Here is a 22,500-nt window from a genome sequence, read left to right on the forward strand (position 1 = left end):
CTCCATATTCAGAGTCTCCATGTGTCGAGTGTAAGTGTGACCTGAGAGGATCAGAGTCTTCAGTCTGCAGCAGAGACGGCACACAGCCAGGTGACTCCCTGACTTTACTGTGATCATTACTATTATTATTGATAATAATAACATTTTAATTATTTTATTTTATCTTTTGTTGTGAAGTTGTGGTGGTATTTTTGTTGTTTCTTTTGTAAATGTCATTAACAGTGCAGCCCTGAAGTTTACGCGTGTGTGTGTGTGTGTGTGTGTGTGTGTGTGCGTGTGTACAGGTGTGTCTGCGGGTCAGTGTGAGTGTAAGGAGGGTTTTACAGGTCGACAGTGTGACCGCTGTGCGTTTGGATTCAGAGATTTTCCTCTCTGCCGTCGATGTGAGTGTCACCTGTCGGGCAGCATCAATACCGACCCCTGCGAGCCCTGCACCTGCAAGGTAACCCCTGTGACATCACTGTGTACCAGGGTCACCTGTTCTCTGTCGTCCCACCTGTTCTCTGTCGTCCCACCTGTTCTCTAATGTCCCACCTGTTCTCTGACGTCCCACCTGTTCTCTAATGTCCCACCTGTTCTCTGACGTCCCACCTGTTCTCTGACATCTCACCTGTTCTCTGACGTCCCACCTGTTCTCTGACGTCTCAACTGTTCTCTAATGTCTCACCTGTTCTCTAATGTCCCACCTGTTCTCTGACGTCTCAACTGTTCTCTAACGTCCCACCTGTTCTCTGACCTCCCACCTGTTCTCTGACGTCCCACCTGTTCTCTCCTGCTCAGGTGAACGTGATGGGAGCTCACTGTGATCTGTGTAAACCAGGTTTCTACAACCTGCAGGAGCGAAATCCACTCGGCTGCACCGACTGTTTCTGCTTCGGTGTGTCAGATGTCTGCGAAAGCTCCACCTGGTCCACCGCTCAGGTAACACTTAGCAGAAACACACCTGTTCTCAGGTAACACTCAGCAGAAACACACTTGTTTTCAGGTAACACTCAGCAGAAACACACCTGTTCTCAGGTAACACTCAGCCTTCTTTTCTCAGGTGCTTCATAAAGAGGCTTGGCTCCGCCCCCCTCAGTCCCCTCCCCCTGTCATCCACAGCAATGAACTCCCCCCCCCCAACAATTCTTCTGGCCACGGTCACCAATACACGCTGTCATGGGCGGCACCTGACGGTTTCCTCGGCAACAAGGTCAGCTAACACTTCCATATTTGTTCATTAATCCATCGCTCAAGAAACTGAACCCATCTGTCTGTCTGTCTGTCTTTCTTTTTCTCTCTGTCTCTCACTAGCTGGCGTCCTTTGGAGGTTACCTGAACTACTCGGTGGTTTATGACGTCCCATTGGACAATCAGGACCATTCTCTCCCTGCCCTCTCTGACATCATTGTCGAGGTGAGTTAAGATGAAAAAAATACAAAGATGGCGTCTTGGTGGACTACAGCTCCCAGACTGAACTGGTTCTGTCCTTCATCTCCAGGGAAACAGCAGAGCTCTTCGTCTCTCGCCTCCTGTCCTCCTCTTCCTGTCTGAGCTGGCTGAGCGCTCGGTTTTTGTGGCGATGATGCAGCAGCACTTCGTGGACGTGCAGACGGGCGCCCGCGTGTCCCGAGATGACCTGTTGTCGGTCCTCGCTGATGTGACATCACTGAGAGTCAGAGTTCACCTCAACACCTCTGCGGACGGCCTGATTCGGTGAGCACAAAGACATCTGAACTCTGCAGGGTTTGTCCTCGATCAGGAGCTCAGAGCAGGCGGAGGCGGTTCAGTAGGACGCATGTCTGCATTGTTGGACTTAAATGTCCCATCAGGATCCTATGGAGGACTTGGAGACGGACATGGACATGAGGACTTATCTTATATTAACATAGATTGACTCCAGAGAGCAACAAGGACGTTGCTACGGCTGTCAGACAAGCTAATGTCTGTCTCTCTTCATCTGTCTGTCTCTCTGTGTCTATGTCTGTCCCTCAGTCTCAGGACAGTGTCTCTGGACGTTGCTGACTCTGGTTCAGTTTCTGGTGTCCAGGCGGTTGCCGTGGAGATGTGTGAATGTCCATGGGGTTACAGTGGCACTTCCTGTGAGGTCAGTTTCAACTTCCTGTTAAAAGTATTTTTACTGGTTACACTGTTAGTACTCTTTATACTGGTGAGTACTGTTAGTGCTGGTAATACTGGTTTCACTGTCAGTACTGGTTATACTGGTTAGTCATGTTCTAACTGGTTAAACTGGTTATACTGGTTAGTCATGTTTGAGCTGGTTAAACTGGTTATACTGGTTAGTCATGTTTGAGCTGGTTAAACTGGTTATACTGGTTAGTCATGTTTGAGCTGGTTAAACTGGTTATACTGGTTAGTCATGTTTGAGCTGGTTAAACTGGTTATACTGGTTAGTCATGTTTGAGCTGGTTAAACTGGTTATACTGGTTAGTCATGTTTGAGCTGGTTAAACTGGTTATACTGGTTACACTGTTACTTCCACATTTGTCAATTTGTGACTTTTTGTTTGTATTTGTTTACATTTGATGTGTTTTTGCATGTGTGTTATATTATGTGTCCTCGTGTGTCTTCATGTGTCTTTTTGTGTATTCATGTGTCCTCGTGTGTCTTCATGTGTCCTCGTGTGTCTTCATGTGTCTTTTTGTGTATTCATTTGTCCTTGTGTGTCTCAGGCATGTCTTCCAGGTTTCTATAGGGTGGGCGGAGTTTTGTTTGGCGGTAACTGTATGCCGTGTGAGTGTAACGACCATGCCACTGAGTGTGACATCAACGGAGTCTGTTTGGTGAGTTTGACTTTGATAACACATCTGTTGCCATGGTAACACCTGTCTGTCTGTCCCTCAGGGTTGTGACCATGGTAACATCTGTCTATCTCTCCCTCAGGGTTGTACCCACAACACCACTGGTCCTCACTGTGATCAGTGTCTTCCTGGTTTCTATGGTGACACCACAGAGGGGACAGTAGACGACTGTCAGTTGTGTCCATGTCCCCTGACGGAGCCGTCCAACAGGTTTGTCTTATTATCACTAGATTCAGGACTGGGTTTACTGGGACAGCAACTGAGACTGAACCAGTTCTTAGATTCAAACATCTGACCAACAACTCATCAGAGAAAACAAATGGACAGAGGACAGAGGACATGACTCTGTGTCCTCAGACTGCACTGAGGACATGACTCTGAGGACATGACTCTGTGTCCTCAGAGGGACAGTGAAAGACTTTAAATTGTCAATGAATTTACTTTTAATTTTCTACAAACACACTGTGAGGGCTAATTTGTGTATGTGTGTGTGTGTGTGTGTGTGTGTGTGTGTGTGTCTCTGTCTGTCTGTGTGTGTGTGTGTGTGTATATCTGTGTGTGTGTCTCTGTGTGTGTGTGTGTGTATCTGTGTGTGTGTGTGTCTGTCTGTGTGTGTGTGTGTGTGTGTGTGTGTGTGTGTGTGTGTGTGTGTGTGTGTGTGTGTATCTGTGTGTGTGTGTGTCTCTGTCTGTTTGTGTGTGTTTATATCTGTGTGTGTGTCTCTGTGTGTGTGTGTGTGTGTATCTGTGTGTGTGTGTGCGTCTGTCTGTCTGTGTGTGTGTGCGTGTGTGTATATCTGTGTGTGTGTCTGTGTGTGTGTGTGTGTGTGTGTGTATATATATCTGTGTGTGTGTGTGTGTGTGTGTGTGTGTGTGTGTGTGTGTGTGTGTGTGTGTGTGTGTGTGTGTGTGTGTGTGTGTGTGTGTGTGTGTGTGTGTGTGTGTCAGTTTCAGTCCCACCTGTGTGTTGGCGGCGTCCGGTCAGGTGTCATGTGACCAGTGTGCAGACGGATACACAGGAACCACCTGTGAGAGGTGAGGATAACTGACAGGAGGATCCACCAATCAGAAGCTGGGAACCTTTGTGACCTCCCATGTTTCTGTGTTTCCAGGTGTGCCAATGGTTTCTATGGTAACCCACAGGTAGTGGGCGGCGCCTGCATCCGTTGCGACTGTAACGGTAACGAGGACACTAGCAAGGCGGGACACTGTGACACGGTCACAGGGGATTGTCTGCGTTGCCTCGGTAACACTTCTGGAAGACACTGTGAGGTCTGTCAGCCTGGTTACTATGGTGACGCCGTGCATGCCAAGGACTGTCAGGGTGAGACACACACACACAAACACAGCCCCAGTTCGTCTCACAGGTAGCGCCCCTTGTCAAAGTCACGCTGTGATACATAAAAGCAACATCACACGAGAGCGAGTGACGTGCTGTAGATCATCACGGCTGTGATTCGGTCGTAATCGCAGCCGTGATGAAACACGCAAACACACGACCTCGAGTGTGATATTACTGTTACACAACAGTCTACAAGCATATTTTATATTTTAATATTAACAAGAGACGACAGATTATGATTTGTTTGTTGATTTAATGATTTTTTTGGCTCCGCCGACACAAATAGTTCCTCAGCTGCTGGATGCGACAGCTGTTGCCTAGCAACACATAAACACTTCCTGCAGGCTGCCGGCTAACCTGCGTTAGCTCGGTCTGCTGAGCGTCACCGACATTTATCTCCGTGTTTTCAGTGAAATCAGAGTCTGTTAACGGACACTTTGAGATTCACACCAGTTAGTTTGATCAGACGGTTCGTCTCTGCGGCCTGTCTCTCAGGCTGTGGACGGCGTCGGACGAGCGTGTCCCTGTCTCATCAGCGTGTGCCTGTCTCACCGCACATCACTGTATCATCTGTAACAGCTGGTTTGGTGAACCAACGTTTACCGAAACCCGTCACAGCTGCTCCTCCTGGACCTCCTCGTGACTTTAGTGACTCCAACAGGTCCAGTCAGAAGACACTTCAAAATCCTGTCCTCTCTGTCTCTGTCTTCTTCTCTCCTCCCTCACCCTGACTGACTGAACGGACTAGCGGTTTGACCCTGGTCTTACACCGTACTATAAACATGTCCCACTCTTAAAACGGTCCTACCTTCACGCTCACACTAATTAAAGCGTGAAGCGGAGTGATACAGGCGTGAAAAGTTAACAGCCTCGGTGATGTTGTGCTCTACATCAGCACTCATGGAATTCCCCTCGGCCAATCAGATTGCTTGGTCTGAACGAACTGTTGTATAATAGCATTTAATGAGAGAAAGTTAACGAGGTCAACGAGTCTGTTCGTAGTGAAATGGACTCTCAGGTTCCTTCAGGCAAAAGAGGCTTCAGAGCTGAAAGCTGATTGGCCGAATTTAACAAGGTGATCAACGAACTAAACGTTCAGCTGGTTCAGGGATTTATCTGAAAAACACACACACAGTAACACACACTCGCAGGAATGCTAATCTTTTGTAATCCAGATTAGATTTGAACTCTGACCTCTTTGTTTTGCTGTCACGACTGTGTGACATCATCAAACGATTAATCGGTTTTCAAATCAAAAAACAGTTTAGAGAAATTCAAATTTAATGAGTAACACATATTTAATATATCAATAAATAAAATGTATTAATTAAAGGAAGATTCCAAACTTTCACAGAGAAAACCAACAGAACACTGATCTAAGAGCAGGGTCCTGGAGAGTCCTCAAGGTCCTGGAGAGCCCTCAAGGTCCTGGAGAGCCCTCAGGATCATGGAGAGTCCTGAAGGGTTCTTGGGGTTTTATGCTTTAATTTCAGGTCATTTTCAATTTTCATAGTTTTGACTAACGGGGACGGGGCTTCCTCTCTCTCAGAGTGCGGCTGTGATGTCAGCGGCACCCTCTCCAGCGTCTGTGATGTCATCACAGGTCAGTGTTTGTGCAGAGAAAATGTGATGGGAAGCACCTGTGACCGCTGCCAGGTGAGACGCGCACACACACACACACACACACACACACACACACACCCCTACAGTACCAACAGAGGACTCTGATATGACTGTATTATTAGAGAGGACAGTTTTAATCATACATTACTGATCTTCCTTATCTGTTTCAATCATGGATTATTGATCCTCCTTATCAGTTTTAATCGTAGATTATTGATCCTCCTTATCAGTTTTAATCATTGATTATTGATCCTCCATCTGTTTTAAGCATTGATTAGTTATTGTCATTACCAGTTTTAATCATTGATTATTGAACTGATTCCTCGTTGTCTTATTTTCTGTTTTTTTTTTCAGCCTGGGTTTTTCGGGCTGCAAAGTGGGCGGGGCTGTCGGCCCTGTGGCTGCAGCCAATCAACATCTCTCTCTGTCTCATGTGATGAGGATGGGCGGTGCCAGTGCGTGGAGGGCGTGGCCGGAGACACGTGTGACCACTGTAGCCGTGGTTACTATGGTTTCGATGCCAATGGCTGCACAGGTAAGTAAAGGTAAAATGTGGTTCTGTGCGCTGAATGGTCCACTCTCTTGTCTCTGATTGGCTGTCCTCCTCCCAGCATGCACCTGTAATCACACGGGAGGAAACTGTGATCCTGCGAGTGGCGATTGCATCTGCCCCGCCCACACAGAGGGAGACAGCTGCGACAGCTGCAAGACAGGATACTGGGGTCACGACCCCACCAACGGCTGCAAGGTACACACAAACACACACACACAAGTACACATAAATACACACATAGGCCTATACACAAATACATATGGATACACAAATACAAAAATACACACACAAATACAGAAAAATACATAAAAATAAAACATGAATACACAAACACACAAAAGTACATAAACTAAACCGTAAACTCAAACACACACATGCACACAGTCTGTCACGTTTGTGTTGTGAAGCTGCAGCCGCTGTAGTTTCCTCTTGGTACTTACAGAGTCTCTGCGGTAGTTATTTTAACAGGAAGTTGATCGTTCGCAGTACATGAGAGTGAAATGTTTTCAGTGTCACGGTGACTGACCTGCAGGTCTCATTGATCGTCTTTTCTGTCGACTCGCTTGGAGGCAGTTTCTGTTGAATCTCACCGACATCCTGTTGTCTCTGCAGCCGTGCAGGTGCAGCGCTGCAGGAAGCTCCGCCTCTCAGTGTGACCTGACCAATGGCCAGTGTCCGTGCAGAGACGGCTTCTCCGGCAGGTCGTGTGACCGCTGTGCCCCTGGTTACCATGGTTACCCAGCATGTTCAGCATGCGGCTGTGACATGGCGGGAACAGACGAGACGTTCTGCAACACGACGCTCGGAGTGTGTGACTGTCGAGACGGAGGAGAGTGTGTGTGCAAGGTAACACAACTTATGTGTGTGTGTGTGTGTGTGTGTGTGTGTGTGTTCGTGTGTGTACACTATTAACACGTGTGCATGTGTTTAGGTGGGCGTGTCCGGGCAGCGTTGTGAGGAGTGTCGCTCTGGGTGGTTCGCTCTGGCGGCAGACACTCCGGACGGCTGCTCTCAGTGTTTCTGTTCAGGACTCAGTTCAGACTGTGAGGAGCAGGGAGGACTCCACCGAGCACCTGTGAGTACACACACACACACACACACACACACACACCTTTGACTCAACACTACACCTGAACACACACTCTTTCCACAGATCACGCTGGGCTCCTCTCCTGCTCTGCTCTCATTGGTCAGTCAGTCGAACCTGCAGGGCGTGGTGTCGGGCGTCTACCAGCAGGGCGGCGACATGCTTCTCGATACCCGACAGGTGGACACCAGCAGGCTGGCCGGCCCGCTCTACTGGAGGCTGCCCCCCCAGTTCCAGGGGCCCCAGGTACAGCCCGCAAAACACCTGAGAGACCCTGTGTCCTCAGGGTGTACTGAAGTGTGTACTACAATGTGTACTTATTTGTATACTTTGTTGTGCACGATAGAGTGTCGAGTTTTTTTTTGGTTGTGTACGGTGTAGTGTACTACAGTGTGTACTTGTTTGTGTACTTTGTAGGGTACTATAGTATGTACTTATTTGTGTACTTTGTTGTGTACTTGTTTGTGTACTTCAAAGTGTACTAAGTGTGTACTTGTTTATGTGCTATAGTGTGTACTTGCTTTTGTACTTTACTGTGTACTACAGTATGTACTTATTTGTGTACTTTGTTGAGTAGCTACTGTCGTACGGCGGCCTGCTGTCTTACATCATCACCTTCTACGCTGAGGACGGCGCGGGGCTGTCCAATCAGGAGCCTCAGGTGCTGATGAGGGGTGGGACGTTGAGGAAGCTGGTGATATACACTGACAAGGTCGCCCCCGGCAACGGCATCAGGACATCGCATGACATCAGGATGACAGAGGTATGGCAGCAGGGCATCATGGGAAACCAGAAAGACTTTTAACCTGCAACTGTTTTGACCAGAGACTGTAAACAGAGATGGTCAACGCCCTTTGACCCATTGAGCTCCAGTAAGGTTAAAATATCCAAGATTTGGCCGCCACCATCATGCGATGATGTCATTGATAGGCGGAGTCTGTTCAATAGTGATATCCACGGTGGGGGAGTTCCTACCAAAACACCTGTCCAACCAAGCAGCTTCAGTGAATGTGAGCAGTGATTGGCTGTCACAGCTGTCAATCATGAAGGAAAATCCTCTTTTAGTTTAATGTAACAACTGATTCAAACTGAACCTTCACACACACACACACACACACACACACACACACAAACACAAACACACACACACATACACACACACACACACACACACACTCTTGTTTGGACTGTCATTCACTGACACAGAGGGCGGGCGGTCACAGCTGTACTGCGGTCAGACAGCAGGGGGCGATGGAGGCTGAAGAGCCTCATTTTGGGGAGCTGTTTAAGCTCACTGGAAATCCTCCAGGCGCTGATGCAGATTTCACTCAGTGAAAGTGTGAAAGTGGATTTCCAGCATTTCAGTGGGTCATGTGTTGCACACGGGCACGGGAAGACTTTTCCCTGTTGACTTTCGTCAGAAAAGAGACGTCTGTGAATCATTAAGCAGTTATTGTGAATGACACGTCTTCTGTCTCTCATTTAATCCGTCCAGTTCAATAACGTTTAAAAAGTATGAAAAAGCTGCGAGATCACATTTTTCTGAATGTCATTCAAACTAGAGTGGCGCCAATCAGGAAGTTGGTCATTCTGCTGAGCACACTCGGACACACTCGGACACACTCGGGCACACTGTCATTAATCTCTACCTCGTGCTCTATGGGCCGTAGATTCGGGTATTTTATTTGCTTCATGTGCCAACGAGAAGCTTTCACAGGAATGAACACGGCCCCGCCCCCAGCACTGCGTCCAGATTCCCTGTATCACATCTACGTAATACATCTATGTGTGTATATGGGTGTATATGTGTGTATATGTGTGTATATGTGTGTGTTTGTGTTACAGCACCAATGGAAGTATTTTAACTCCGTGTCGGAGAGGCCAGTGAGTCGGTCTGACTTCCTGTCCGTCCTCAGTGACGTCGAGTACGTCCTCATTAAGGCGTCCTACGGGACACGACTGCAGCAGAGCAGGTACACATACAAAGTACACACTCATACTACACACCACAAACTACACATACAAAGAAAACACTCATACTACACACCACACACCACACACTACACACACAAAGTACACACTCATACGACACACACACACACACACACACACACACACACACAGTGGCTGTGTCCAAAACCGCCTACTACACTAGCAGCATGAACGGATTTGGTGAAAATGCAGTATGGGAACAAAATTGAAATCAGGATGCCAGAAATACCCGGATGTCATACTGATTCGGAAAAAATTCCCAGTATGCATCGGACCAGTCTGCCTCGCCTACTGTTTCCCACAATGCATTGCGTGGAGAGCGCGACAGCAGCTCAGCCATCACACAGCTATACAGACCTAACCCACCAGATGGGGTCCTTGGTTTGCCTGAGTGTAACACTTTATTAATTTGGCCAAAATCATGTTTTAATCTTATAAGGTCATTTACAGTACTTTTACCAGGTAAACACATGCCGATGTCCGCTAATAAGAGTATAATTACGCAGGCGACATGTATTCTTTATTTTCTGAATATTATTCTTTGACTTGTCATGCCTTTATGCCTTTCATCCATACTGTCGATGCAGTATGTAGTATGTGGTATGTAGTATGTGGTATGTAGTATGTGGTATGTAGTATGTGGTATGTGGTATGTAGTATGTGGTATGTGGTATGTGGTATGTAGTATGTGGTATATAGTATGTGGTATGTAGTATGTAGTGGAAACTGCATACTGACTGCAACTGTAGTATGCAGTACGCAGTTGTGGACACAGCCAGTGTGTGTTCTGCAGCAGCTGTGATGTCAGCTCTGTGATGATGTCATTTCCTGTTTTGAAGGATCTCTAACATCACCATGGAGACAGCAGTGGAGGCGGAGTCAGAGGAGGGAGGTGTGGCCAGACTTATCGAGTCCTGCACCTGTCCACCTGGACACACTGGACTGTCCTGCCAGGTGAGGACACCTGTCTGTCCCTCTGACCTGTCTGTCCCTCTGACCTGTCTGTCCCTCTGACCTGTCTGTCTTTCTGCAGGACTGCTCTGCAGGTTTTTTCCGGCAGTCTCTGTCCGAGTTGTCGTCTCAGAGTCAGAAGTCGCTGTTTGTTCAACCGTGTGTTCGATGTCGCTGCAACAACCACAGCGAGAGCTGCGACACGGAGACCGGAGCCTGTCAGGTAATAAGCCACCACACGCAAACGCGCAAGCACACGCTAACACACACACGCACACGCTAACACACACACGCATTGTCCCATGGAGGTTATCAGGTTAACATGGAGTAGATGTCAGTAGAGGTCAGAAGAATTTCAGGTCTATCTTTTTTTTTTTTTTTGACCAGGGCTGCCAACATCACACCAGTGGGCGGAGCTGTGAGCTGTGTGCCCCGGGGTATTATGGGAATGTCAGCGGCTCCGTCAGTGACTGTTTGTCGTGTGCCTGCCCCCTACAGGACAACAGGTACCACTGCAGGCCGCTCGCTGTGACTCTGATGACACGTTTGATCCTGTCGACTGTAACTTTGTGTGTGTGTGTGTGTGTGTGTGTAGTTTCAGTCCCACCTGTGTGTCAGACGGCGTCCTTGGTGATTTCCGCTGCACCGCCTGTCAGATGGGATACGAAGGGCGATACTGTGAGAGGTGATGACATCAGAGGATCCTCAGCTTTAACATCTATATTACATCTTTTATTACAGCTTTTATTTTGGCAGTCTGACATCAATCTGACGTCATCGGCTGTGACATCACTGACATTATTCTGTCGCCCTGCAGGTGTTCTGCTGGTTACTATGGTAACCCGTCCGCGGCGGGCGGGGCGTGTCGGCGGTGCTCCTGCAGTGGGTGGGGCTCTCTGCAGCAGCTGTGCGACGCGCTGAGCGGACAGTGCGAGTGTAAGTCCGGGGTCACGGGTCAGTCATGCGACCGGTGCGACGAGAGGCACGTCCTGCAGGGGGCAGAGTGTGTGTGTGAGTAACAAAGACACACTCTGACACATGTTCACGTGTTGTATGTTACATGAGGTCATTCATGCGTTTGTTTCTGACTCAAGCGTGCGATGACAAATGCACCAATATTCTGCTGGATGACCTGGAAAAAGTACACAACCACTTCCTGTCTGTCAACCTGAGCGGTGTGACCTTCGCGCCGTACCGCCAGCTGGCGCTGCTGGAGAACCTGACCAAAGACACGCAGGTAAACACACGGGCACCCAGGGACCTCACCTGGTGACATTACTGCCACGTGAACGCTGAGTCCGTCCCATGAGCCTCTGCTGCGGGTCGCCCCCCCTCACATCAGTTTGTCATATCCAATAAAGACAAAAACAAAAAATCAGCTTTGAACACCCATGATGCACCACACGACGATGTGTCTCCGCAGCTTGAATCCATCCGCAATCTTTCCTCCATGTTTCAATCAATTTAAAGATCATTTTTCAGTTTTAGTTTTCAAAGCTCGCTCAGTCTCGGTCCTAATTATTTGTCTGCTCTTTTAATAGTCCCAAAAATGAGAAGAAAAACATGAAGGTGAAGCATCTTTTTATTACTGCGGTCCACACCTGAGGACCCGAGGGCTGCAGGGTCGATATTTTTAACAGCAAACTCGAGAGCCACCGTTTTAGTTTGGCTTCTAACTGAACGTTTATTTTTAATGAACTTTTATTCATCATTGTTCACAATTGTATTTTATTTTATTTTATAGTTGATGTATTTGTTTTTTAATATATTTTGATCTGTTCACAGTTTAATAAACCATATCGAATTTTATCGTTTTTAACATATTTACTTATTTTACTTTGTGCCGTTATCTTGCCTCTTATGTACAGCTTGAGTTTTTTAGTTATTTATCCCTTATTATTGCTATTATTATTCTATCTAAATTTTTACCTGGTTATTTTTTATTTACCTGTTGTTTATTCATTTATTTATCTTATTAATAATTAATTTATTTAATGTTATTCTATTTATTTTCCTCACAGATTTACTCTGGTGTTTCCCCACTTCATCAGTTCTGCATTTTCTGGTTTAAATTAGTATTTCACTGCTTTAGTGCTTTATTTAATCACAAAGTCTTATTTCTGAATGTGTGTGTGTTTACTTGTCTGCAGGTATGTGTGTGTGTGTGTGTGTGTGTGTGTGTGTGTGAGCACTTTGTGTTACAGTCTGTTTGTATGAAAAGTTCTATACAAATGAAGTCTGATTGATTGATTGATTGATTGATTGATCTTTAATTTCACCTACAGGTTCCCTTGTTTACATTGAGAGAGTGTGTGTTTACAGCAGCTGGCTGTGACATCATCACCGTCTGAAGTAACATGTTACCGACTGTTTGTTCATACAGGAACTGTTCTCAAAAAACAGCTCTGCAGCTCTGCGTCTGTCCAAAGCGGAGGACGAGCTGAGGCATCTGACCTCTGACTTCACCACTCTGCTGCAGGAGGTATCCATGCTCCGAAAAACAGTGCAAATGAAGCTTCAGCTGAATATAAACTACAGCATTACATTCATAGAACAGTGTCATCCATAAAGAAAATTATAACATTAAATATATAGAACACAGTTTCATCTGTATACAGATTATAACATTAAATATATAGAACACAGTTTCATCTGTATACAGATTATAACATTAAATATATAGAACACAGTTTCATCTGTATACAGATTATAACATTAAATATATAGAACACAGTTTCTTCCGTAAACAGATTATAACATTAAATATATAGAACACAGTTTCATCTGTATACAGATTATAACATTAAATATATAGAACACAGTTTCTTCCGTAAACAGATTATAACATTAAATATATAGAACACAGTTTCATCTGTATACAGATTATAACATTAAATATATAGAACACAGTTTCATCCATAAACAGATTAAACATGTTTATTGTTCAATAACACTGTCGTCTTCTTAGTCACATTTTGTTGAACCTTCAGAGAGGAGTTGACTTAAGAAATGTTCATATTTTTCATGTGTCTTGATTGGCTAGCTCCCACGTCTGTCTGAGGAGGTGAAGAAAGTGGGCGTGTCCACCGACCAGAGCCTTTCCCAAGGTGCACTGCTCTTGGAGAGCATCGTCAGGCTTCAGGAAAACATTCAGGGTAAAGAACAGAAGATTAATGTACGATCATGACCACGTGTCATCAGTAACATTATAACGAGCAGAAAATAACACTCCAAAACATCTCTGATTGGTCCAGAGCTTCATATGGAGGCGGAGCGTCTGAACGAGACCACAGTGGACGTCCTCAGTCCAGCCAATCAGACACATCAGCTGGAGGAGGTGGAGTCCATGGTGGAGACCATCAGGGCCATCAACCTGACGGCCGCCAATGCCGCAGCCAATCAGGAGCACAGGTGGGTGTTTGTGCGTTAAATTAATTCAAAGAATAAACTTTTGATTGAGTTTGTCTAACTGATCATATTCTCTCTCCTGCAGTCTCGCAGAGTCTCTCGTCCACTCGCTGAGGGTGGACTTCCTGTCCAGCAGGATGGCGGTTGACGACAGGCTCCGCCTCCTCTCAGACTCACTAACTGTTGGCATGGAAACAATGCAACATGCACACACAGAACTGAGCAATGCTGCACAACGAAACACACAAACACACCATCTGCTGATCGCCACACACACTCAGCTGCTGCACTACCAGGTAAACACACACACACACACAGGTAAATACACACACACACACACACACACCTGCAGACAGGTAAACACACACACACACACACACACACACACACACACACACACACACCTGCAGTGTGTAACATGAGTTGTCCTTCAGTCTGTCCACCAGAAGCTGAAGGTGGAGCGTCTCTCTGTGGACGGACTGATGGAGGACAGTCAGCTGCTGCTGGAGGAAGCTGTCAGTCTGACGGAGGAGCTAACAAACACCTCGGCAGTGAGTCACCTCCTCTTCCTGATGATGACATGATGTTGATCATTCAAATTATAATAACACTCCCCGTCTGCAGGTGGTGGAGGAGCTGGACGAACAGCTAGATCAGTGGCGTCCCTCACTGAGGACACGCGTGGACACTCTGGTTGTTGGACTGAAGGTCACCGATGCTTTGGAACACGTTTACCAAGCTGAAAGCCACGCCCACCTGCTGCAGAGCCATGGCCACTCCATGCAGAGGTGTGTGTGTGTGGGTGTGTGTGTGGGTGTGTGTGCGTGTGTGTGTCTGTGTGTGTGTGTGTGTGTGTGTGTGTGTCTGTGTCTGTGTCTGTGTGTGCGTGCGTGCGTGTGTGTGTCTGTGTCTGTGTGCGTGCGTGTGCGTGTCTGTGTGTGTGTGTGTGTGTGTGTGTGTGTGTGTGTGTGCGCGTGTGTGTGTCTGTGTGTGTGTGTGTCTGTCTGTGTGTGTGTGTGTGTGTGTGTGTGTGTGTGTGTGTGTGTGTGTGTGTGTGTGTGTGTGTGTGTGTGTGTGTGTGTGTGTCTGTGTCTGTGTGTGTGTGTCTGTGTCTGTGTGTGCGTGCGTGTGTGTGTCTGTGTCTGTGTGTGCGTACGTGTGTGTGTCTGTGTCTGTGTCTGTGTGTGTCTGTGTGTGTGTGTGTCTGTCTGTGTCTGTGTGTGTGTGTGTGTGTGTGCGTGTCTGTGTGTGTGTGTGTGTGTGTGTGTGTGTGTGTGTGTGTGTGTGTGTGTGTGTGTGTGTGTCTGTGTGTGTGTGTGTGTGTGTGTGTGCGTGTGTGTGTCTGTGTCTGTGTGTGCGTACGTGTGTGTGTCTGTGTCTGTGTCTGTGTCTGTGTCTGTGTGCGTGCGTGTGCGTGTCTGTGTGTGTCTGTGTGTGTGTGCGTGTGCGTGTGTGTGTTAAATAAAATCAGTGGAATATTAAAATGTTTCTTGTCCATTAGATCACTGTCGATGGTGTGTAACGCAACAAACGCCAGCCGTTTGGCTCAGCTGCACAGTGACATCACAGGACGAGTTAACTCCGCCCAGCAGGTTGCTTTGATCGCCCAGGCCTCGGCGTCCTTTGCTCTCAACACGGTGAGATACACACATTTGCACAGACACAAACAAACACAACGATCTGTTTTTCTGAATGAGCTGGGTTCTGATGTTTGTTTCAGACCGTCCAATCAGAGCAGCTGATGTCAGAGGAGGGCGGAGCCAAACTCAATGCCAGCTCTGCTGTTTTAGAGGAAAGCCGACAAATCAGAGCTAGCAGCGAAGGTTTGTTTGTTTTATTCACACTCTGAAAAACTAGATTCAAAATTTCAAAATAAAACTGTCCGTTTCCTGTCAGCTTTGACAGCGTACAGAGTGAAAACGTGATAAAGAAGTGATGAAAACGTGATGATGAAGTGATGAAAGCATGATGATGAAGGAGTGAAAATGTCTTTCAGACCTGCAGCTGAACGTCTCCATGGTAACCAGCAGACTGCGATTGGTCAGAGACAGTGTCCATAACTTTACCTTCCTCATCCATCAGCCAATCACAGCGCTGCAGAGCCTTTCCAATGGTGAGTCATCTGAGGCTCCGCTGACAGTATTATTAATAATAATAATAATACATTTTATTAGTGCAGCACCTTTCATACATGAGTGCAGCTCAAAGAGATAAAAAAGGTACACAAAGGCATAAAAAGAAGCAGCAATAAAGTATACAGGTTATAAGATAAAAGATGCAAAAAATAAAATAAAATGATGATAAACACAAACCCCTTATAACCAAAAAGATCAACGGTGCACAGAGGTAAATCATTCTTGTTTATGATCTAAGAGAAGGTCAGTGTAAAAAAATATTTTTAACCTTTTCTTAAATATATTCACAGAGCCTGACTGCAGAATATGTCGTGGAATTTTGTTCCATGGTTTTGGAGCATAGCCACTAAAAGCTACTTCTGCCACTTTCTTCTTAGTTTTTGGGACTATTAGTAGTCCAGAGTCCGATGATCGAAGAGCACGGTTTGGAGTGTAACACGATAGACAGTCTGCTATGCATAAGGAGGACAAACCGCTGAGGGCTTGAAGAAGCATCAGGAGAAGTTTAAAATCAGTCCTGTATGATCCAGGACAGAGGCCAGTCTGGGACCGACGTGTTTGTCTGAACTTCAGCTGCTGCGTTTTGCTGAAGTTTATCTTTTGATTCATAGATCAGTAGATTATTGATTTTGTTTTGATGTATTGATCTGTTGATGTGTCTGTACGTTGTTCATCAGGTTCGTTGGCGGCGCTGCAGCACACTGAGCATCAGGCTGCGACGGCTCGGTCCGACCTGCAGGAGGCGCTGCAGCGGCTGCAAAGACTCAGGCTGCAGCTGCAGGATTCTTCTTCTGTGGTGGAAAACACAGACAGCTCTGTGAAGGAGACCAACAAGCTTCTAACACACACACACTCTGAAGGTCTTACAAACACACACACACACACACACACACACACACATACACACACACACACACACACACACACACACACATATCTGTGGTCCTGACACTTCCTGCTTCTTGTGTCCACAGCCAATGAGGTGCAACGTAAGCTGGAGGAGGCGGAGCATCGCACAGAGCGTCTGATGGGCCGGATAAAGCCACTGAGCATGCTGGGAGAAACACTGAGCAGGAACGTGTCCGACATCAGAGAGCTGATCAACCAGGCCCGACGACAGGCCGCCTCGGTACATAAACACACACACAGAGCAATACACACTGAGAGATACACACACACACACACACACACACACACACACACACACACACACACACACACACACACACAGAAACACACAGTGAGAGATACACACACACACACACACACAGAAACACACACTGAGAGATACACACACACACACACACGCACACAGAGAAACACACACTGAGATACACACACACACACACAGAGAAACACACACTGAGATACACACACACAGAGAAACACACACTGAGATACACACAGAAGTGAATCTTTTAATTTTTGATGATGTCATTGATGTTGTTGATGTTGTGATGATGTCATCAGATCAAGGTGGCGGTGCAGGCGGACAGAGACTGCGTCCGGTCCTACAGACCTCAGACTGAGTCCACCAACTTCAACACTTTGAGTCTGATCCTGAAGACGTCCAGTCCACAAAACCTGCTCTTCTACCTGGGCAGCAACACCACGGTAACACACACAATAACACACACAGAGACACACAATAACACACACAGAAACACACAATAACACACACAGAGAGACACACAATAACACACACAGAGAGACACACAATAACACACACAGAGACACACAATAACACACACAGAGAGACACACAATAACACACACAGAGACACACAATAACACACACAGAGAGACACACAATAACACACACAGAGAGACACACAATAACACACACAGAGACACACACACACACACACACACACACACACACACACACACACACACACACACACACACACACAGTAACACACACAGTAACACACACACACACACACACACACACAGTAACACACACACACACACACACACACACACACACACACAGTAACACACACAGTAACACACACACACACACACACACACACAGTAACACACACATACTGATGTATCAATGATGGCTGAATCTGTTAGTTTTTCGTTTGTTTGTTTTGTTTTGTTGTTTGTTTCGTTGTTTGTTCGTCAGCTGTTTATTGTTTACACACTGGAAACTTTTACTGAAGAGTTCAGAAAAACGTTTCTGCAGTTTGTCTGAAAAACATCAAACAGATCAAAAATCAGTGAATATTGATGTTTATCAAATCAGATTAATGAGATCCAGAACAGATCACAGAGATCCAGAACAGATCACTGAGATCCAGAACAGATCACTGAGATCCATATCACTGGAATCTACAACAGATCAGGTGTCTCAGGTGTCCCAGGTGTCTCGGGTGTCCCAGATGTCTCAGGTGTCTTAGGTGTCTCAGGTGTCCCAGGTGTCTCAGTTGTCTCTGGTGTCTCGGGTGTCTTAGATGTCTCAGGTGTCTCAGGTGTCTCAGATGTCTCAGGTGTCTCAGATGTCTCTGGTGTCTCAGATGCCTCAGGTGTCTCAGATGTCCCAGGTGTTTGTCCTGTAGCTGTAATGGTCTGTTGCATTCAGGTGGACTTCCTGGCAGTAGAGATGCATGATGGGAAGGTGTCCCTGCTGTGGGACGTGGGTTCAGGTACCACCAGACTGGAGTTTCCTCATGTGGACATCAGCAACAACCTCTGGACCCGAATCAACGCCACACGGTAACTACACGTCACCTGATCCCAGCAGAGAGCGGGATATCGTCATGATGTCACCTGAGAGACAGCGTGATGTCATCAGGACATCATGTGACAGAGTGTGATGTCATCATGACCTCACACAACAAAGAGTGTGATGTCATCATGACCACTGCCACGTGATGGTTTCAAATGTGTAGCTGGACCTGAAAATGGGTGCACTGTTGTAAATTTGATAATTCAACAATGATTTCAATTTTTGCAGTTTCTGGCTAATAAATGGTGTTATTTTTGGCAGGTCTGGAAGACATGTATTCTTTCAGAATCACTGAAGAAATTACCTTTTTTTAATATCCATCCATCCATTTCTTCCGCTTATCCGGGGTCGGGTCGCGGGGGCAGCAGCCTAAGCAGGGAAACCCAGACTTCCCTCTCCCCGGCCACTTCGTCCAGCTCTTCCCGGGGGACCCCGAGGCGTTCCCAGGCCAGCTGTGAGACATAGTCTCTCCAGCGTGTCCTGGGTCTTCCCCGGGGCCTCCTACCGGTGGGACGTGCCCTGAACACCTCACCAGGGAGGCGTCCTGGAGGCATCCTAATTAGATGCCCGAGCCACCTCATCTGGCTCTTCTCAATGCGGAGGAGCAGCGGCTCTACTCCGAGCCCCTCCCGGATGACCGAGCTTCTCACCCTATCTCTAAGGGAGAGCCCAGCCACCCTACGGAGGAAACTCATTTCGGCCGCTTGTACCCGCGATCTTGTTCTTTCGGTCACTACCCAAAGCTCATGACCATAGGTGAGGGTAGGAACGAAGATCGACTGGTAAATCGAGAGCTTTGCCTTTCGGCTCAGCTCCCTCTTCACCAAGACAGACCGGTGCAGAGTCCGCATTACTGCAGATGCTGCACCGATCCGCCTGACGATCTCCCGTTCCATCCTTCCCTCACTCGTGAACAAGACCCCGAGGTACTTAAACTCCTCCACTTGGGGCAGGACTTCATCCCCGATCCGGAGGGGGCACGCCACCCTTTTCCGGCTGAGAACCATGGTCTCGGATTTGGAGGTGCTGATTCTCATTCCAGCTTCACACTCGGCTGCGAACCGATCCAGTGAGAGCTGAAGGTCGCGGCCCGATGAAGCCAACAGGACCACATCATCTGCAAAGAGCAGAGACCTAATCCTGAGGTCACCAAACCGGACCCCCTCAACACCCTGGCTGCGCCTAGAAATTCTGTCCATAAAAGTTATGAACAGAATCGGCGACAAAGGGCAGCCCTGGCGGAGTCCAACCCTCACCAGAAACGAGTTCGACTTACTGCCGGCAATGCGGACCAAGCTCCGGCACCGGTCATACAGGGAACGTACAGCCCGTATCAGGGAGTCCGAAACCCCATATTCCCGGAGAACCCCCCACAGGACTCCCCGAGGGACACGGTCGAATGCCTTCTCCAAGTCCACAAAGCACATGTGGACTGGTTGGGCAAACTCCCAAGCACCCTCAAGGATCCTGCCAAGGGTCCAGAGCTGGTCCACAGTTCCACGACCGGGGCGAAAACCGCATTGCTCCTCCTGAATCCGGGGTTCGACTATCCGGCGGACCCTCCTCTCTAGTACCCCCGAATAGACCTTACCAGGGAGGCTGAGGAGTGTGATCCCCCTGTAGTTGGAACACACCCTCCGGTCCCCCTTCTTGAAAAGAGGAACCACCACCCCAGTCTGCCAGTCCAAGGGCACTGCCCCCGATGTCCACGCAATGTTGCAGAGTCGTGTCAGCCACGACAGCCCCACAACATCCAGGGCCTTGAGGAACTCCGGACTCAATGTCCCCAGCCTCCCCCGGGACATGGTCGAAGCTCTCCCGGAGGTGGGAGTTGAAGCTCCTTCTGACAGGAGACTCTGCCAGACGTTCCCAGCAGACCCTCACAATGCGTTTGGGTCTGCCGGGTCTGACCGGCGTCCTCCCCCACCATCGGAGCCAACTCACCACCAGGTGGTGATTGGTTGACAGCTCCGCCCCTCTCTTCACCCGAGTGTCCAAGACATACGGCCGCAAGTCCAACGATACGACTACAAAGTCGATCATTGAACTGTGGCCTAGGGTGTCCTGATGCCAAGTGCGCATATGGACACCCTTATGCTTGAACATGGTGTTCGTTATGGACAATCTGTGGCGAGCACAGAAGTCCAATAACAAAACACCACTCGGGTTCAGATCGGGGGGGCCATTCCTCCCGATCACGCCCCTCCAGGTCTCACTGTCGTTGCCAACGTGAGCGTTGAAGTCCCCCAGCAGAACGAGGGAGTCCCCAGAAGGAGCACTCTCCAGCACCCCCTCTAAGGACTCCAAAAAGGGAGGATACTCTGAACTGCTGTTTGGACCATAGGCACAAACAACAGTCAGGATCCGTCCCCCAACCCGAAGGCGGAGGGAGGCTACCCTCTCATTCACCGGGGTAAACTCCAATGTACAGGCACCGAGCCGGGGGGCAATAAGTATTGCCACCCCTGCCCGGCGCCTCTCACCAGTGGCAACTCCAGAGTGGAAGAGAGTCCATCCCCTCTCAAGAAGACTGGTTCTGGAGCCCAAGCCGCGCGTCGAGGTGAGGCCGACTATATCTAGTCGGAACTTCTCAACCTCGCGCACCAGCTCAGGCTCCTTCCCCACCAGAGAGGTGACATTCCACGTCCCCAGAGCTAGCTTCTGCAGCCGAGGATCGGACCGCCAAGGTCCCCGCCTTCGGCTGCCGCCCAGCTCACATTGCACCCGACCCCTACGGCCCCTCCTATGGGTGGTGAGCCCACGGGAAGGAGGTCCCATGTCACCTCTTCGGGCTGTGCCCGGCCGGGCCCCATGGGTAAAGGCCCGGCCACCAGGCGCTCGCCATCGAGCCCCACCCCCAGGCCTGGCTCCGGGGGGGGCCCCGGTGACCCGCTTCCGGGCGAGGGGAACTCCGAACCATTGATTGACATCATCATAGGGGTCTTGTGAGCTACACTTTGTCTGTCTTTATTTTTTTAAAAAAGAAAAGAAATTACAAAGAAAGTAAAAATACCTTTTTTTCTTTAAAAAGCACCAAAAAAACTTAAAAGATAAAAAAAAACTCCAGAAAAGAAATTGCCAGAGTCTTTTAAACAAAAAATAATCATTTTTTAGAGATAAGATAAAAGATAAAAGATAAAAAATGAAAAGATGAAACTTAACTGAGAAAGGAGTATCAGTGACTGTTTTTCCGAATGCAAAGTCATGAAAATTTGCCCTAAAGTCACAAAAGTCACAGAAAAGTCAATCAAACAAAAAAACAGAAAACCCAGCTCATAACGCTGAATTGTGAAGTGCCGTAGAGTTTTGCTGATGGTGTCCTGTGATGTGGTCTCGGTGCTGGCAGGTTTGGGGCCCACAGCTCTCTGTCGGTCCATCAGCTGGATTCAGACTCTGCTCCGTTGCCGGCGGTAACAGCGACATCACCGGGACCGTCCAGAATTTTAGACATAGACAGAAACACATTGATCCATCTTGGAGGACTAAGCTCTCACACACAGGTAACAAACACACACATACAGGTAACACTCGCGCACACACACACACACACACACACACACACAGATAACATACACACATCAGCTGTACAGGTGTGAACAGGTGAGCAGGTGATAACTGTGTGTGTGTGTGTGTGTGTGTGTGTGTGTGTGTGTGTCTACAGGCCCCGGCAGCACTGCGCTCCTCCTCCTTTCAAGGCTGTCTTGGTGAAGCTACGCTGAACGAGAGAAACATCGGACTGTGGAACTACGACAGCAGAGAGGGAGAGTGTGGAGGCTGCTTCAGCAGGTAACACGTCCACAGGTGACATGTCCACAGGTGACTGTCTACAGGAGACTTTGTCTACCTGGACTTTTTTGTGTATCTCTTCACCTT

At 47.9% G+C, this 22,500-nt stretch overlaps 1 protein-coding gene across 1 annotated transcript in view; it reads left to right on the forward strand.

Annotated features, from left to right (window-relative positions):
- The window catches only part of lama1 (laminin, alpha 1), a 37,323-nt gene that overhangs the window by 7,381 nt on the left and 7,442 nt on the right, over positions 1–22,500 (forward strand). Inside the window, exons 10-49 of the mRNA XM_088071989.1 lie at positions 1–90; positions 285–442; positions 781–921; positions 1,043–1,192; positions 1,294–1,395; positions 1,481–1,695; positions 1,975–2,086; positions 2,673–2,783; positions 2,884–3,011; positions 3,749–3,835; positions 3,913–4,124; positions 5,692–5,798; positions 6,120–6,300; positions 6,377–6,513; positions 6,931–7,164; positions 7,250–7,393; positions 7,472–7,651; positions 7,983–8,168; positions 9,251–9,378; positions 10,237–10,351; positions 10,431–10,571; positions 10,736–10,854; positions 10,944–11,033; positions 11,166–11,359; positions 11,443–11,585; positions 12,732–12,830; positions 13,392–13,503; positions 13,603–13,759; positions 13,842–14,052; positions 14,191–14,307; positions 14,381–14,544; positions 15,258–15,393; positions 15,477–15,579; positions 15,753–15,869; positions 16,569–16,751; positions 16,866–17,020; positions 17,362–17,505; positions 18,481–18,614; positions 21,974–22,127; positions 22,289–22,413. The exon at positions 1–90 is cut by the window's left edge and continues 4 nt beyond it. Coding sequence (XP_087928115.1) covers positions 1–90; positions 285–442; positions 781–921; positions 1,043–1,192; positions 1,294–1,395; positions 1,481–1,695; positions 1,975–2,086; positions 2,673–2,783; positions 2,884–3,011; positions 3,749–3,835; positions 3,913–4,124; positions 5,692–5,798; positions 6,120–6,300; positions 6,377–6,513; positions 6,931–7,164; positions 7,250–7,393; positions 7,472–7,651; positions 7,983–8,168; positions 9,251–9,378; positions 10,237–10,351; positions 10,431–10,571; positions 10,736–10,854; positions 10,944–11,033; positions 11,166–11,359; positions 11,443–11,585; positions 12,732–12,830; positions 13,392–13,503; positions 13,603–13,759; positions 13,842–14,052; positions 14,191–14,307; positions 14,381–14,544; positions 15,258–15,393; positions 15,477–15,579; positions 15,753–15,869; positions 16,569–16,751; positions 16,866–17,020; positions 17,362–17,505; positions 18,481–18,614; positions 21,974–22,127; positions 22,289–22,413 — 5,716 coding nt within the window. The remainder of the gene's footprint in view (positions 91–284; positions 443–780; positions 922–1,042; positions 1,193–1,293; positions 1,396–1,480; positions 1,696–1,974; positions 2,087–2,672; positions 2,784–2,883; positions 3,012–3,748; positions 3,836–3,912; positions 4,125–5,691; positions 5,799–6,119; positions 6,301–6,376; positions 6,514–6,930; positions 7,165–7,249; positions 7,394–7,471; positions 7,652–7,982; positions 8,169–9,250; positions 9,379–10,236; positions 10,352–10,430; positions 10,572–10,735; positions 10,855–10,943; positions 11,034–11,165; positions 11,360–11,442; positions 11,586–12,731; positions 12,831–13,391; positions 13,504–13,602; positions 13,760–13,841; positions 14,053–14,190; positions 14,308–14,380; positions 14,545–15,257; positions 15,394–15,476; positions 15,580–15,752; positions 15,870–16,568; positions 16,752–16,865; positions 17,021–17,361; positions 17,506–18,480; positions 18,615–21,973; positions 22,128–22,288; positions 22,414–22,500) is intronic.

This window comes from Plectropomus leopardus, chromosome 21 (assembly GCF_026936395.1).
Source record: "Plectropomus leopardus strain MGB_pleo_1.0 chromosome 21, ASM2693639v1, whole genome shotgun sequence".
NCBI classification, from domain to species: Eukaryota; Metazoa; Chordata; class Actinopteri; order Perciformes; family Serranidae; genus Plectropomus; species Plectropomus leopardus.